Genomic DNA, 19,273 nt, shown 5'->3' with positions numbered 1-19,273 from the left:
GTTTCCAGCAACATCAATATATCTAAAATAAAAATAAACCTGGTATTCAAAAATATTCAAATTTTTCGGGAATGTATTGGGTCTAGAAATATAAAAATTCCAACGCTCGGACGTGCACGTATTAAAAAAACAAACCAGTTTGTTTTCATCCGACCAACGGAAATCGACGTACGTGCACGGACGCGCAAACTCCGATGCAATGTAACCGCCTGCGTAGATACCATTTGTTTGTTTTTTGCTGCGTGCACGTCCGAGCACGTACGACTAAAAAAACGCACGGACACGCATCCAATGTAACCACGGGCTTAGTAATAGGGTTCCCGTTTTTACCCTTTGGGTACAGAACCCTAAAAATCAAAATATAATTTCGAATATTTTTTTCGCTTTTTTTCGAAATACATATTCCAAATTTATAAACTTTTAAGGTGGCATTTTGATCAGCATCAAATTGGGCTATTTACCTGTATTAACCGACATCGTATCTCTTCTAATTTCCAAAATTCTAATGATGAGGCTCAAATTTCGAACATCCTAGACTAGATTTTTATTTTCGTTAAATCACACATTTAATAGACTTTCCATCTCTCCAATATACAACTCACTGCATTCACAAAGTACCTGATAAACAAAAAAAACTTTTAATAAATAAAATAAACAAAAAAACTTATAATAAATAAAATAAACGAATCTTAAATCAGCAAGCTATAAATAAGTCACAACGATAATATTGACATAGCTTGTCAAATTTATTCTTGCAATGTTTATTCTATAAATTCAACATCCGGATTTCCTCGACAGAAGTTTAAGTCAAAACGCTTCAAAACTTTTTGCTAAATATGAATTTCAGATCATGCACGGGTTAAAATCCGAAAAGCAAAGAGTAAATTTATTCGAAAAGCCCGATTATAAGCGGACCCTTTCAGACTTCCTACCGTCCCATCATCCGTTGTTTTGTCCCTATTAAAATCAGTTAAACAAACTAGAAGGGGCTTCAATTACGGGTTAGTAGATAAATCTAAAGTTCTCCATTCCGGACTTGTTACATATTATAAATTAGGTACTTTATAACAGGAACGTTATGAGATTGATTCGATTTTATGAGATAGTTATTTAGATAATGGTTAAAATTGGGTAAAATTACTATTATACAGGGTGAGTCTTAAATAAGTGCAAATATTTACAGGGCTGGTAAATCTAGATAAAAGAAACACATTTTCTCTTTACCGTTTTACAAATACACCCAGGTTTCGCTTCCATATAACATGGTGGAGATTATTATAGCTCGGTTACTGAAGTTTCGTTTTTGTACTCAAGTCATGATTGTAGAAGACTCTGCCTTAATTTCCAGAATGCTCTTGAGGCGCTGTTAATCCTGTCCTGAATTTCAGAGTCGATATTGGCTTTTTCTGAAATCAAAAACCTCCTTCAAAAATTGCCATCCTATTCGATAGTCAAGCAGCACTAAACGCGATCAACTCAGTAGCGATCAATTCGAAGTTGGTCAAAGAATGCCTAGAGAAGCTCAACAAATTAGGTAAAGAAAATAAAGTCCTCCTACTCTGCGTGCCTGCTCACCAAGGAATAGAAGGCAATGAAAAATCAAATGATCCAGCTAGAAAAGGAGCAAATACTCCACTAACTGGACCAGAACCGTTCTGTTTTCCAAGCGGGAACCAACTGAAAGCGGAACTGAAGAATCTAGATGACTCCATCCCATAGAGAAAGTTAATAGTTTAGAGAGTGGTGAATCGCGTGGTAAAATGTTGGGAGATTGCGCTTTTAGCGCCCTCTACTTGGCTACAGGTACGAACTATGAAAGAGCGGGAGATTTAAATTATTATTATACTTATTATTTTTAAGGCAATTAAAACTAAGAGTGCCCTTAACCAAAAACAGTGATATAAATGGAGATACCTACTCAAATTTTTTATATTATCATGATACTAAAGGATATAAATACAGCATTTATAATCCTTTTACACCTTTTTATTCAAAGTCTTACACGCTAATATAAAATTTGACTATCTCCATTTATTTCACTATTTTTGGTTAAGGGCACTCTTAATTTTAATTTTCCTTTTTTTATGGGAAAACGATTAAATGGGAAGAATTGAATGGGAATGGAAAGAATGACCAATTATTGTATTTTGTATTAATTTATAATACCCCTATTCTACTAAATATCTAGCTACATTGTACTAGGTTAAATAGCTACATTGTACTAGTTATATACATATTTACAGTTTTATGATGGCTATTATTTCTTTTCATCGTGCTATCAATTGATTCGCTCCGACTTGAGTACTATACCTCGAGATGCCTCCAGGAATTATTTACCTTTACAGGCCTAGAATATGAAGATTCACAGTAGAATTTTTGGTTTTACTGCCTATTAGAAACAAACCTACCCCCTACATCAAGGGACATACAATTATGCCTTGTTCTCGGCCATGATATTCCTTCCATTCTATATCCAACATCCAACTTAGCAGACCTTCTGGTTCACAACAGGGCCTAGACTGGTCGGATGATATTTTAACAGAATAGCCCTTGATATCTCTTTCACACTTTCATTTAATAATTAAATAGGAGGGCTGGATGGTATAATTTCTAGAAAGAATAGCCAGTGAAATAAAAACTTAGGCATGGACATTACCTTTCTTACCTTTGTCTGCTATTTTTAATAAAAAACAACTGTTTAGTTTGCAGAAAATAAAATTAACAATCAAAAATTTCTTAAAAAATGATCAAGCCTTGTACTACGCCGCGTGCCGCTTTTTGAACAAACAACAAACAAAAGAATGAGGTTAGAGGCGTTGCCAATGTCAATTTTCTAAACTACCCAAAAATCTAAATAAAATTCGCCAATTTGGGGAGAAAAATGTCCCGATTCACCAAAAATTCCCCATATGATTATTTTAACAAAAAAAAAATAATTTTAATAAAAATACAATATTTATTATATATATGTTAGAGAGATTAAACTGTAAATTACCTCCTTGTTTTTTAATCCCTTCCCTAGTAGTCATTAAATAATTTGAGGTCACTAAATTTTCTTTCAACTGAAGCATTTGCAAAGGGAAGCACAAGTAAAAAGCAGATTATAATTTTTAAGTTGGGAAAGATATATCGTCTCGCTCCGTTTTTAAAGCTAAAAATTTTACGCCATTTTCAATCAGCAATAAAATGTTGAAACTCCCCTTATTTTCGCCCCCTATTGCTAAAATCCCCACAAAACTCCCAATCGGCTCCAGATTCCCCAAAATTTGGGGAATTCCCCACAAATTGGCAACGCTGGAGGTTAGCGTGTTCTTTCTGAATATGCTAAGACTAACGGACTAGTGTCGAAACACAGATAGCTAGATGGACGTATTTCGGCACTTGCGTCGATGCGCTACAGGTACATTTGCCTGCGCGTCGTATGTCTTCTGGCAGTCTTTTAATTTTTCTGTTTGTCTATGCTCCATCCGTAACCTGGAATGGGTGTCCTCCAACGGTCTAAAGGCCCCCACAGACTACGATCTTTTTCATCCATTCACATCGCTGCGAGTCTAATCGACGTGCCAAACCGACAGTGTGTGGCATAAAACCGTCGGATGGAATCGTCGGTTTAAATATCAGACGAAGCTTGATTTTGGACACGCCGAATCGAACGGTTTGCGCCAAACCGATGTGTGGGGGTCCCGATGTAACTTGACGGTTTCTTTTCAGTAGCGTGTATGCTTTTAATCGCCTTTGTTGTTGTTGTTCCTGTTCAGTTGAGTCTTCGTTAGAAAATATGGACCAAAAATCGATTAATAAACAATTTTTAATAGAATTTATTGAATTGTATCGAAAGTTTCCTTGTTTATGGAAGATTAAATCTGAAGAATATCGTAATAAAAACAAGAGAAACCACGCGTATAAGGAATTATTGAAAAAGATGAAAGAAAATGACAGCAATGCAACTATACAAACTGTGAAAAATAAAATAAACGCGATGCGGGGAACATTTCGTAAAGAGTTGAAGAAGATTAAAGACTCGCAAAGGTCTGGGACTGGAGAAGACGAAGTCTATAAGCCACATCTATGGTATTTCGACTATTTGCTCTTTATAGATTTTTTCTTTTTTTGCTGTGGCCGCTGCCACTGCTAATAATTACGTACGGTTCATCGTGTTGTTTGAAATAAACTGCTAGCTGAGCGCATAGTCTATGGGCACTATAGTTCGGCGATGCAGCACGACGTTTCAACTCGCCACGATACGAATGGACGCAAAAGATCGTAGTGTGTGGGGGGCTTAAGACACTCGAAAAAGTTTCTCAGGACTTACGACCGAGAAAAATCAAAGGTTTTCCTTGATTTAAGTCAAAACAATCTTCGGATTGTCAAGGGGTTTCTAACAGACACTGTCTCTTCAACGAACATTTCAGTAGACTGAAGCTGCGAAAAAACAGCGAATGCAGATTCGGTGGGGAAAATGGGGAAACACCAGAACACCTTATCACTGAGTGCGCTGAGGCGACGACCATTCGTGCTGTGGAGCCGTCTTTGTTAAAGCCCTGAGATTGTATGATGAGTTATAACTCAAGAAAAGGGAACACACAATAGATCTGTAATGTCGCGGTGATTAACTCCCCTCCTAAACATTCTACATTCTATCTATGTTGCCATATTATGAAGATATTATGTTTTTTAACTAAAAATTAAAAAAAAAATTAAATTTTTTTTAAAAAATTCTAAATTTTGAAAAAAAAAATCGAAAAAAAAACTCTAGACGTATTTCTAATGTCGAAAAATACTACCCCTAAAAGTGTTTGCACTTATTTAAGATTCACCCTGTATAATTAATTAATAATACAAATATTAATTAGTATTTTCCAGATTTATTTAGTATGAAAATGAATTTACCACTGATTGCATTAGATATACAAATGGCTCATGCTACTTGTATTTTGTTTCCTTTTTTAAATGAAATAATAACATCGACAATTTTAATAATAACTTTATAATATTATAAACAATATCCGGCAGTAGAATAACTATAATAAAAAGACCGAGATAAGTACGGTATGATCGAATAAAAACAGCGTCAGCGATGGCTATGAAATGAAGATCGCTGTCATTTATATGTAAAATTATATGGGAAATGTCATCGATCGTCACTCCCAAGCCAACTGGACGCCGTTTTTTTCGATCCTACGGTACTTATTTATTCAAAAAGACGTTCAAATGACAAAAATGATAAAATATTGAAAAAATGCTTGGGACCTAGCAGTAGATCATACGTCCAACATGTAGCTGCTGGAAGTCTGGATGATGTGGAAAGCAAGGAAAACAACGTGCAAGAATGGTTTGGTTCAAACAAACTACAAAATTACAATTGGGTTTTGGATGGAACCTTTGGTGTTATTTTTGTTTTGTAATTGGTGTTATTTTTGCTGAAGTATCTTTTGGTTGCAGTTTATGAAATTATGATATTGCATACTTTTAAAATTTCCTCCTCTAAATAGCGTCAAAACTGAAACAATTACAGGACTTTATATTATTTAGAGACTTGAGCAGAGAGCCTAAAATAGAACTATTTGTTCGTATGGTGTGAGTTCTCTTTAGATACATACCACCCATATATTTTTAATTTCATTATGTGTTTATATATAAAAAAAATCATCTTAATAGGTATTTATTTACCAAAATTATTTTTTTTTCAGGTGGCTTTTTCTGCAAGGGCTGGTGCGAGGAATGGGTAGTGCTCTACGAAGACTCCACCCTAGCCTGGTTCGCAGACAAGAGCCTCAGTCGTCCCAGAGGATTTGTACGGATCAGTGAAGCACCGGAATTGTTAGCGGTCGGCGAGTACACTAGACAAGTACCCAGGAAACCTAGGTTCCCCAGGGCTTGTCACATAGGACAACTGCTGGCGGTTGGATGCAACACGATGCACGATGTCTGTTGGCTGATGGGACAGTCACCTGCAGAAATTAAGTAAGTTTTCGGCTTAATATTCGTTTCTTTCGTCTTCGTTTATTCTTTGTATTTTTTTTGCTTTTGACGACTGATACCTCCTAAATCTTAAGCATTTTTTGTCGAAGAAGCAGATTTGTTTTACTAGTAAAATACCACTGACAAATTGTTTCCGTTTGGCAACAGAGTAACTTCCAAAAATAATTTTTCTATTTTGTAGATTTTCTTTTAGTGTTGAAAAGCCCAGAATTTTCTTCAAACATTGAAAGATTAATTAAAATTGTGTTTTAGACACAAACTAGCTACGTGTATTATTAACTATACAGGGTGTCCCAGAAATGAGTGCAGATATTTTAAGGGGTGGTAGATCTGGTCAAAACAAACATATTTTCTCTTTACCATTTTTAAATTAAATTGAAAATAACCGAGTTATTTAACTTTGAAAATTTAAAAAAATAATCGCAACATTTTGAGAACCGCCGGCAGATATCGCCAACTACATCCAATTACTCGGATCAAGCCCGGATTTCAGTTAATTCGACGCACTGTGTTGCCATAGGGACAAGAAAGTATATGTTAAAAGTAAGTCATAAAATCACAACACACGTGAGGAGTGAGATGCATTACATTTTTAAGATTGTGATATTATTACATAAAATAAATTAAAAGTTAAATGTTTAATAATGTGTTAAAAAAGTTAAATTAAAAACTTACCCAACATTAAAAAAGATACTTATGACAGATCGATGTAACTGTGACAGTTCTCTTTTTCGATATACACTTAACTAAAATACACTTCACTGTGCTGCTTTACTTGTACATGCTATTATAATAACTACTAAAATAACAGTCCCCATTTTTAACACATTATTTTCATATAGGCTTCATCACAATTTGAACCACTGATTTACAAAACACCTTGAAAAGCACACATTACTTTGAATATCTTTCTGAATGAATAAATGTTGAGAATTATTGTCTCTTACCGCCACTTTCCGAACTACTTTCAATCTAAGAAAATACATGTTTCACTCAACAATTTTAAATACGTATCTTGTTTTTTCACTATTTTTTCTATGTATTTCAACAATTCCATCGACAGCGCAACCGTCGCGTCGGCCGTCGGCCAAGAGAGCGGCGCATCACTGGTAATAGAAAAGAAAACAAACAAAACAAAAATGAACTTATTATTCGTTGGGCTGTTTTCTAAATTTCTTGAATTGAATTCTAAATTACGATAAACATTTTAGGAATTTCTTTTTGTGACCTGATTGTGAATAATATGAATCATTTTATTAAATTTATTCCAAAATAAAGTTATTTTGCAGCATAACAAAGATTTTCGTAAACGTCATAAACGTAATGTTTTAGTTAATTTTCGGTGGTTTTGTTAAGTTTTCATTGAAAGGGTAAGTACTAAAAATAATTAATGTGTTTTTTTTCTATAATTATTAATAATGAGCACTGATAAAAGATTAAATTTAACATTCCTAATTTTTTGAGTAGAAATTTGTCTATGAATTTATAAATGTAGAACTATGTTCCGCCAAACTATGTAGAATGTGGATAACATAGGAGGTTGCAACACTGCAAGGTTTAGATACACCGTAGGGAAATCTCAGGTGAATAAACAAGTGGCACTAAAAAGTTTTTTCAAATATCCCGGAAAATGTCAAGAAAAATTTTAAATTTTCAACATAGGCGTGTTTCTGGGGTTGAACTACACTACCAGTTAAAATATTTGCACTTATTTCTGGGACACCCTGTATATTAATAATAAATTCAACGAGCATATAATGGTGGCTGTTATTCACGCGGATGAAGTTATATGATAAATCATCCAAGTGAATAACAGCTATTATATGCGAGTAGAATACTATACTTTATCCAGAATTATAAAAAAATTTAGTATAACGAGTAAGTAACATGGAAACAAAACATTGAAATTTTCTTTAAGTAGGTAGATAACTAATTTAGCTTTAACTAATTAAAACAAAAATTATTTATTTACATTAATGAGCTTTAACTAATTAAAACAAAAATTATTTATTTACATTAATGGTAATGTTTGACAGCTCTTGTTTGGAGTTTGGATCGAGATATCCGTGGAAGCGGTGAATAATGAAACCATTATTCACTAATGAATAATGAATATTATTATTATTTCATAAACTCATGTATAATAATCAAATTATAGAGGAGTCGTTGATAAAATATATTTACTCCATAATATTCTATAGCTTAATGAGTACATAATAAAAGTTGTAAATTATAATGTAGGCTCTAACGAACTTCACTTTATGATGCAATTTACAGCATTATGTAGGTTGAATTATAAACTTGCGACTACGCCTAGAGTTTGTTTGCATTATAGATATTTTTTTAAAGGAAAATATCACGTTATAATTCAGAATTTAAACAGAAAACCTAGTTCATTAACGACAGAACTGTTTAGCTGTGGGTATATAACCCGAGGCAAAGGAGAGATAGAAACAATCGGTCGACGTGTACAGTTACCGCGCTAAATTCAAAATAAATTCCTTTTAGATAAATAGTAAATAAGTTGTAAATAGTTCTTTAAGTAGTTTTATCGTTATTGTTTTGTTACTTAGTGTAAAATAAATTGTGTTTAAATAAATTAGACTTTCTATCCACACGGAAGCGACGAAAAGCGTAACACTATATTGCCATTCTATTCAAAATATAATTTTCTATCGAATAAGGTATAAAAAAGTATATAAAATTACCGACGGTACCATTTAATAATCAAAAGTTGTAGTCATTCCGGTGAAACAGAAATTCATCATCATCATCATTCCCAGCCCATTCAACCATTTCCAATTATGGTGTGGCCTCCTCACATGTTTAGATACTCTCTTTGTAGTTGGGCCCATTGTTGTCTATTGTTGGCTATGCGGGCCCAAGTTATCCCTGCTAATTTCCTAATATCATGGTCCCATCTCAGGTTTGATCTTCCTCTAGTTAACTAAACTAACTGAATACGTCAATCAGTCCCAATTTTTGTCATATACTAAATTTCGTTTTTTATCTGAAATAATAAAAAAGTTACAGGGGGTTAGCCACTTTCAAAAAACACCCGGTATATGGCTGCAAATAAAAGATAAACAATAAAAAACCACAGATTCTGAATAAAACAAACAAGCAAGTTTAAAACTGTCTGAATATTTGACGTCGTATATCCTAAAACTTTTCCGCCTGTGGTCGGAATGTGGTCAATTCCCCAATGCTTACATTTCACCAGAGATCACTAAAGAAATAGACGAGGAGTGACGTGGGGCCCCTAGTCGATCCCTTCTCGATAATAAATCAATTTAAATGATTCAGGAACTTTAGTCGTTGACCTATATTTTACTATTCTGATGTATCCCTCCTTCGTAAATGTTAGTGTACGAATTCAAATATATGCGATGTTCGATCAATAACTGCATATTATGCACTGACCGGCACACCAAAAACGGACGCACAGTGCTTCGTTCCATGGACAAAAATCGAAAAAAAAGTTAAAATTTACTAATATCTGAATATGTAATTTTATACTTATAGCAATGTTCAACCATCCTATATATTATTTTTCATAAACAGCGTTTTTTGTTAGCAAATATTTTCACTAAAAATAAATTTTGCGATCATTATCTTATATTAGTAAAAAGAATAACATTCATAGTAGTTCTGTATATGGAGTTAAACGGTATGCACTTAATTGAAAGCCACTATGGATATTGTTAAACAAGGTATGTACTTTAAATTTATTTCTAAACAAGTTCGTTATTGTTTAGTTTTTATTTATTTTTTAAGATGATTCTTAAATGGGTATAAAAATTTTACGTTTTCAAACTTCAAAAGTCATTAAAAAAAAAAACATATCAAAACATATCGTATTTATTGAATATTTTGTTGCCATATTCATACACTTTTAATTTTTGTATAGTTCACCTGCGTCCGCTTGCGACGAACTTTATTTTTAATACTTTTCAGATGGAGTAAAATTGATAAGCAATGCCGATCTGGTTAATACTTGGCTTAATCATAAGGACAAGAACTCAAAATTATTTATATTTCAAAAAATGTGTTCTTTATTAGATATTGATGAACCTTCCAGTCCAATTTGATAACCACTTGTGCCTGAGCCCACTATGTTGGAGCGAAATGTGGCATAAAAAATGTTTCCTTCTTTCAATTTATTATAAAACCTCATACCCAAGAAAACGAAAAAATAATATATGGATATGGTCTATTAAAGAGGTAACTATTAACATCCGAACCCCTCATACCAACAAAAAGAACAGTAACAACGCGAAAAAGTAACATATTAGAAAATGATGTCCAGAAATATCTTATATGTGAGAATATTTCATCTACCTGTGATTTGGATACTATAAATTTGGAAGGTTCTGTCAGCAATGATTCTTCTGAATCAGAGTAGTTACGATCTATGCATTTTGTTGTCTTAAAGTAAATTTATAGTATCTTAAGTTTTTTTTTTAATTAAATATATCATTAATGTTTCTTTTTCATTAAAGAAAAACATTTTTATCTTATATTAGGTTTATATTGTAGGAATCATGTTCTAATGTTATGCGAATTTTTTTATCACAGGGATTTATTTAATACTTACACCGTTTTCATACTATAAATTATTATTTCCTTAGATGGAACACAGCTCCAACATTTTTATTATTTATAAGATTTTTTTTCATAAACGTGGGACTAAGAACATCATCATTTAGTACAATGAGAGTACTCATCATTTGTGTCAAATAAACCTAGTTTGAATAAATTGCCTACAATAAAAGAGAAGTTTTGCATTTTTGTCCTCTAGAGCCATATGTTCGAAGCACTGTGGGACGCCTCAAAATTTTCATGTGTTTTAATTAAAATCCATTATATTTTGTTCTACGATGCCGATTTTGATGATTTTTTAAGAAATGTTTTGCTGAAGTATTGGACTTTTTAGGCTTCTTTCAAGTAAAAAAATTAAAATCCCCAACGATTTATACGAGGTTAAACAAAATGTTATTTTTCCGAAAATTTGAAACACTCCTGACCTTGTGGAATGGTTTAAGAAAGTAAGGAGTTTAAAGGCTACTTTATCATTAAGCTGCAAGTTTTCTCGATAGTTTGATGTTTGGTTCATCTCGATAACTTTATTTTTATTGGAGATATTCACATTTGAAGAAGACAGCAACTATTTACAGCAATTTTAGCATTAAAAGAATGCCATTGATTTTGGTCCTTATCAACACACCTATAATATATTGTTTTGTCTTATGTCACTGTCATGCAAAAAATCATAATATTATTGTGTGTTTGTAGTTAAATAAAACACTAAATCACCATAATACACCAAAACACTTTTACTTTTACACTGGATGCGCGTTTCGCTAACCATGTTCAAAAATCAGTTTTAATCATCTGCTGATGACGCTAACATGGTTAGCGAAACGCGTGTTCAGTGTAAAAGTAAAAGTGTTTTGGTGTATTGTGGTGATTTGGTGTTTTATTTTGCTGTGTAACACCAAAGGTTCCAACCCCCAACTGTAATGTTTAGTTTTTTAGTTACTGTAATGTTAGTTTACTGTAGCAGATATTGTCTTAATAGTCAAGAGCTAGCAACGTTTTCGAGAAAGTATTTTAAGACGTTTGGCTCTTTGATATATTTTACTATGCCGTATGCTGGAACAGCATACGGCATAGTAAGTTCCAGCATAGTAAAGCATAGTTAATAAGTTATAGTATAGTATTATATAATATTCAATTCTAGAATTTAAAGGACTAATAAAAATATAGGACCTTTTTTCAATGCGCAGTAAAAAACGGAACGTTTACCAGCAGCCAGACGGGCCGCATGCTGTTCTAGAGAGTATAGAAAAAGATATACAGGGTTGTTCACCACATACGACACGGAGTATTGTAGCTAAACGATGAGATTTTTACAAATTGTAAGTTTTGGGTTCGATGAAGGACTATTAGAGGTACAATTTAAAAATAATTTTACAAGATACAGAGTGTCCCAAATAAGTAAAAAATATCAAAGTTGTATTTTTTTAAATGGAACACCCTGTATATTATTACATTTTAGTTTCTACGATTAAAATAAAGGTAAATTTGATTAAGGTTTATTATACTTAAACCTTACCGTTTTTGAAATATTTTCAATTTTGTAAAATTGCAGTAAAATTTTAAGGCTTCATTTCTCCAAGGGGTATCAAAGTTTTTAATACTAAATATTTACTGAAGTTTATTTACTGATCAGTTATTGTGTTTCAATAATAAAAAATACTACTACCTTATACAGAGTGTCTAAAAAATTTATTTTAAATAATTATTAGCTTCAAACGGCAATAACTTGTTTAATTTAAATGGAACACCCTCTATATTTTACGAGAATCAGATGCACAATTTAATTGTCTATCAAATTATATTATACCATTTTTTACCTATCTCTTTAAGTTTCCGTAGAAAATGCATTTTCTTGTAATTTAGAACTTATTTATCAATATACCCATGGAATATTGACATTTTAGATTATTTTTAAAGATGTACCAAATGTTTAAAGAGTACAGATACTAATACTGTCGATATAATTCGTTTATTTCATTAAAAAATAAAAAAAACTGTTTAAATATTTGTTAAAGAGGATCAATTAATATGATTCCAGTATTCAAACTACATTATTTGACTGTTTACGTTGTAGTAATAATTGCTCCAAATACTAAAAAACTGAATTTTGTGTGTGTATTAGACAGTGTGGTAAAAAGCAATACCTTATAGATTTTACTTCATTTATTAACGAATGCTTATTTATAAAAACACAGACATTCATTTTATGTATTAACTTATTATTATATTGATTTCTGAGCCAAATCCACATTTATTTAGAATAATTTTTTAATTAAAACAATTTATAAGTATGTAATTAACTAATTTTTGGTCAGAAATAATGGTGGTATATTTATAATTGGTATATTCTTTTACAAAGATTTAAATAGTTTTTTTTTGTATACATTGGTATACATTGGGCTTGCGATATTTACCACCTGTACATTTTGTACATATACAGTTGCTTTAAAAAAATCTGAAATGTCAATATTCCATGGGTATAGTGATAATGAGGTCTAAATTATAAGAAAATGCATTTTCTACGAAAACTTGAAAAGATAGGTAAAAAATGGTATAATACAATTTGATAGACAATTACATTGTGCATCTGATTCACATAAAATATATAGGGTGTTCTATTTAAATTAAACAAGTTAATGCCGTTCACTTTAACAATTATTACTATAAATTTTGGACGCTCTCAGTATGAGTGGTAAAATTTTATTATTGCAGCACAATATCTGATCAATAAAAATATCTTCAGTAAATATTTAGTATTAAAACATAGATAATCCGGAGAAAATGAAACTTAAAATTTTTACTGCAATTCATAAAATCGAAAATATTTCAAAAACAGTATGATTTAAGGTGTGATAAACAGCAATCAATTCCCACCTTTATTTAATCGTAGAATCTAAAAATAGAATAATATACAGGGTGTTCCATTTAAAAAATACAACTATAATTTTACTTATTTGGACACTCCGTATTTTATAAAAAATATTTTTAAATTGCAGCTCTATTAATAGTCATCGAACAAACTTACAATTGTAAAAATAATCGTTAACACAATCTCCGTGTCATTGTGATGAACAACTGTATATTTATTATAAACTTGGTATTTCGAGTCCAATTGTCGTTATGAACCGCAGGTTACAATTTCAAATAAATCATATGGGAAAATGTCAAGATTTGACATATATGATATTTCATTATATTCAGAGTGTCATTTTCTATCGAATAAAGTAAAAAAATACGGAGGGAGCCATTTAGAAATCAAAAGCTGTAGTCGTTTTTGGTGAAACAGGAAGTGACCAAAAACAGTAATTATTCAATTGTATTTGGTCACTTTCTGTCACGTCAATCCATCCTAATTTATGTCATATACTAACATACCCAATCTCGTTTTTTTTTATCTGAAAAAATAAAAAAGTTATAGGGGTGGGCCACTTTTGACAAGCACCCGGCATAGTATATATTTTATTCAAACTTAATATATCGAAACAAAACAAATATAAATATTTATAATATAAATATTCACTGTTTTTCTAAAAAAAGAAATATAAAACTAAACACATACAAGCATTTATTAATTTTTATTACGCAACCTGCAACACGATAGACCCTGCAGCGGACAGCGATTGGCGGAGAGCGTTAAATTGGATGCGACCAATTTTTGCGTTAAATTAATTCTGCTTTTGAAAGCTTTTATTTAGCGAATAAAACCGATGGAAAGCTCCGATGACGCCGAGTGTTCGAATCCGATTAAAAATATGCATACAATTGGTATCGAGTGATTCAGTGGGAAAAAAATAAAATCGAAATAAAATTTTCCTTCATTGTTCAGACGGCCAATGATAACATCTGTTGAAATATTTGAATAAAAAGATTAAGGAAAGAGTATGTCAATAAACTTCAATATGGTTGACCTACCCAAGTAGCATTTTTAGACATATTTTAGGTAAGGTTTCTAATAATCGTGTCTGTTTCTTGACATAAAATGGAAACGGTATGCCATAAACAGGAAACATTTTCGAAACCTATACAGCAGTGGGACTCTGTGTCATGTAGAATTCTACATATTGTCAGAATTCTATAGGATCGGCACTCCGTGCAGAAACGATATCGATAAGATGCGATTATTTTGGTCGCTTCATTTCTACATTTCAATTGGTATCGAATTCTACGTAGCGCACGCGTATTGAGAATATATTTGACATTTTTAAGGTTATTAGATTAAGTTATCTATTTTGTCTCAGAGGAATTTGCTAATCTAAGATTTTGTTTGTTGTTGTTTATGTTTTTGAGTTGTTGACAAGTCTATTTTGTGTGACAGTTATTTAAATATGTTGCCAATTAACATAATAAATATCATGGCAGCAGGAGAAGAGGAAAGGCTAGAAGATTATAATTTGTTTCTGTACCAAATAAACAATATTTTGTTTAAAAAATATATATAATATGGTAATAATTATGAAATAAACACACAATAGACATGAACGGCCATTAGTGCTTTTGTACTCTAACTTTCTTTTTACACTGGGTGTTAGTGAGGCACTGGTGGATGCTGCATTAATCTCAACATTTAATGGGGTACTGGGAGTTCGTGTGGCACTGGTGGATGGTGCATCAGTCTCCATATTTTTGAGAATTTCAACCTATTAAAAAATTATATTAATTTTTTAATTAACAAACCAATTAAAGAACATGATAATGTAAATGCCTTTGTGACTTTTTTCAACTAACATAAAGTAGCACTTACTTTTCCAAATCCTAACTCGGGCACTATCTCGTCACCATAAATTGCTTTATTCCCCATAATTTTTAAAAGTCTTTTCTCTAATGTTGTTAATGGAGGAACCTGAGGGGGGCCACCACCAGTTCGTTGCTGCTCCATTTTTATGGCAGAAGCCTTTGATTTTGTTTTGCATTTCCAATCAGTAAATCAGTAAGCGTCTGAAAATAAATATGAGTTTGTGATATTACTCTTACCACTTAATTTATAACTTATTTCCAGATTAATAAAGGTCTGTGACAGGATAACAACATACTTACTTACTTTTCGCCAACCATCCACGGTTTTTTCACCATATCCTAAACTATTCAATTGTACCGAAACACTTTGCCATAAGGCATTTGCATTCCTTCAGTACCATTAAATTTATTTGTTATTAATTCCGGATTGTTCTCGCAAACGTTTAACAGTAAGTTCCAATGTTCGGCCCTTACCCTCATTTTGCTAATCAAAATGATATAATAAAGATTCTTAATTTTTTTTACTGAAGATGTTTTAATATTTAAACTAATTTTTGGTTAGGTTATCTATCATGTAATCTATCTCTGTTTAATTTACTCTGTATCTATCTCTGTTTAATTTACACGCCGGAGTATGTTTCCACATTATCTAAATGTGCGATAAAGAAAGACGAAAATAACACCAAAATTTGTATCAGGCGCTTCATTTGCTAATGTTTGTAGGATTAATAGTATCGCTAGCGAAAAATACGCGAAAACAGCCGAACGAAAACGATATCGGCACAGAGTGCCAATAAACTCTACTATCGCCGTCCTCCGATAGAAAGGGATAATAGAATACTATTATAGATTTCTATATAACACGGAGTCCCACTGCAGGGTTGTTCACCACATACGACACGGAGTATTGTAGCTAAGCGGTGAGATTTTTACAAACTGTAAGTCTTGCGTTCGATGAAGGACTATTAGAGGTACAATTTAAAAATAATTTTACAAGATACAGAGTGTCCCAAATAAGTAAAAAATATCAAAGTTGTATTTTTTTAAATGGAACACCCTGTATATTATTGCATTTTTAGTTTCCACGATTAAAATAAAGGTAAATTTGATTAAGGTTTATTATACTTAAACCTTACCGTTTTTGAAATATTTTCAATTTTGTGAAATTGCAGTAGAAATTTTTAGGCTTCATTTCTCCAAGGGTATCAAAGTTTTTAATACTAAATATTTACTGAAGTTTATTTATTGATTGAATAATACTACCTTATACAGAGTGTCTAAAAATTTATTTTAAATAATTATTAGCTTCAAACGGCAATAACTTCTTTAATTTAAATGGAACACCCTGTATATTTTACGAGAATCAGATACACAATTTAATTGTCTATCAAATTATATTATACCATTTTTTACCTATCTCTTTAAGTTTCCGTAGAAAATGCATTTTCTTGTAATTTAGAACTTATTTATCAATATATCCATGGAATATTGATATTTTAGATTATTTTTAAAGATGTACCAAATTTTTAAAGAGTACAGATATTGTGGATATAATTCGTTTATTTCATTAAAAAATAAAAAAAAAATCGTTTAAATATTTGTTAAAGAGGACCAATTAATATGATTTCAGTATTCAAACTACATTAACTGACTGCGTTGATTAATAATAATTGCTCCAAATACTAAAAAACTGAATTTTGTATGGGTATTAGACAGTATGATAAAAAGTAACACCTTAAAAATGATATTCCATTTTTTAATAAATGCTTATTTATAACAAAAGAGACTTTAATTTTGATAACTTATTATTATATTGATTTCTGACTCAAATCCACATTTATTTAGAATAATTTATTAACGAATACAATTATTAAGTATGTAATTAATTAGTATATGGGCGGAAATAATGGTGTTATATTTAATTAATGGTATACTTTTTATAAAGATTTAAATAGTTTTCTTTTTGCATACAATATTATCGTTTTTAGCAAAACGATAATATTACTAGAATGTTAATATATGATGTCAATATTCCATAGGTGTCAATAATAAAATGTCAATATTCCATGGGTATATTGATAAATGAGGTCTAAATTATAAGAAAATGCATTTTCTACGAAAACTTGAAGGGATAGGTAAAAATGGTATAACACAATTTGATAGATAATTAAATTGTGCATCTGATTCTTCTAAAATATACAGGGCGTTCTATTTAAATTAAAGAAGTTATTGGCGTTTAAAAAAGGTAGAAGTATTTAAAATAAATTTTTAGACACTCTGTATAAGGTAGTATTATTTTTATTATTGCAACACAATAACTGATCAATAAATAAACTTCAGTAAATATTTAGTATTAAAAACTTTGATACCCTTGGAGAAATGAAGCCTTAAAATTTTTACTGCAATTTCACAAAATTGTAAATATTTCAAAAACGGTAAGGTTTAAGTATAATAAACCTTAATCAAATTTACCTTTATTTTAATCGTAGATACTAAAAATGTAATAATATACAGGGTGTTCCATTTAAAAAAATACATCTTTGATATTTTTTACTTATTTGGGACACTCTGTATCTTGTAAAGTTATTTTTAAATTGTACCTCTAATAGTCCTTCATCGAACCCAAAACTTGAAATGTGTAAAAATATAATCGTTTAGCTACAATACTCCGTGTCGTATGTGGTGAACAACCCTGTATATTTTATATAGCTTTATTACATGTGTTTCCAATGTGGTGGCACTAGCTGTTTCCTGAAATGTTTCTTAGCGGAATCAAAATTTTACAGGAAATGTTTCGAAACATTTTCTGCAATTTATGTCCAAGATGTTCCCGTTTTCAGCAGCCACTGTTTCTAAATATGAAGAAACAAAATACCAAACTAAAATATTCTATGTCTGTGTGTGGATTTAAAAATGAAAACAACCATCAACAACGTCCGCCATAATTTGTTTGTCTTAAGATCTTCGTTTTTAGGTTTTCTCACACAAAAAATGTTTGGCAAAAGCAAATTCATCGTTTAATTTAATAATGTACTTTCATATTTTTAATGCCCCTTCTATATATCATTATTTGTTGCTATAAAATATTTTTGTTTTAAATATAGATTTTTATTTTTATTTCTATATCATGGTTCTGAAAATAAAAATATATAAATTAATGTAAATAGAACGCGTTCTTATAAGTTTAAAAGCTCAACAGCCGATAAAAACATATCTTTTTAGTAAATACTGTCACCAGCCAACATGGTTTTTGGAATTTTAATTAATTATTTTATAAAATTAACATGGAGTCGGACATGAATCATCTACATTATATGATATCTGTGTCTAAAAGAGAGACACTCGTCTTTCTCAAATAAATCGACAATAAATGGAAACCTTGTTTCCAAAATGTATCGATTTAGCGCTCTGTGTATAAATTTCGAACTAGTCATCTGTCAACAACGCCAATCAAAACTTTTGGTCAAAATAATTAAAACATTTTTATTTACTTATTAATATTAACAAAAACATGTATTCGATTGTAGAAAAAAAAAAGAGAAAAAACGTATGCTACAGTCTGTGAAACGAATAACTTTGAATTTGACAGTTCCCACGGGCTTTTCTAGTGTTAATTTTATTAGGTTAGCAACTTGCGACCATGCTGACACAATGCCGTCTCTAATAGAACAGCCTCGGAGCGAGATTTATGACGTCACGCTAACATAATTATTCCTTATATTTGACTATGGCTGAAATCGTACTCCATAGTTAATGTAGATAGTTTTAGTGTTAAGAATAATAATTTAAAAAAAATATGTGGTCATCTTTTGACAAGTTTATATTAGTTTATTAATTGCAGTAAACATTATGTGGTTTGGTTTGGTGTCAATATTTTATATGCAATTTTTTGGATTATATTCGACACTATATTTTTATATGACACAACACTGATGAAGGCTATAATGTTAGCCGA

General features: G+C 31.1%; 1 protein-coding gene across 1 annotated transcript in view; it reads left to right on the top strand.

Moving 5' to 3' along the window:
* Window positions 1–1,760: 1,760 nt before the first annotated feature.
* Window positions 1,761–19,273, top strand: part of LOC115878475 — a 103,616-nt gene continuing 86,103 nt past the window's right edge. Inside the window, exons 1-2 of the mRNA XM_030894993.1 lie at window positions 1,761–1,803; window positions 5,691–5,964. Coding sequence (XP_030750853.1) covers window positions 1,761–1,803; window positions 5,691–5,964 — 317 coding nt within the window. The remainder of the gene's footprint in view (window positions 1,804–5,690; window positions 5,965–19,273) is intronic.

This window comes from Sitophilus oryzae, unplaced genomic scaffold (assembly GCF_002938485.1).
Source record: "Sitophilus oryzae breed Bouriz unplaced genomic scaffold, Soryzae_2.0 scaffold_1514_pilon_pilon, whole genome shotgun sequence".
Taxonomy (NCBI): domain Eukaryota; kingdom Metazoa; phylum Arthropoda; class Insecta; order Coleoptera; family Curculionidae; genus Sitophilus; species Sitophilus oryzae.
The sequence above is the reverse complement of the archived record's forward strand: the minus strand, read 5'-3'. Positions and strand labels throughout refer to the sequence as shown.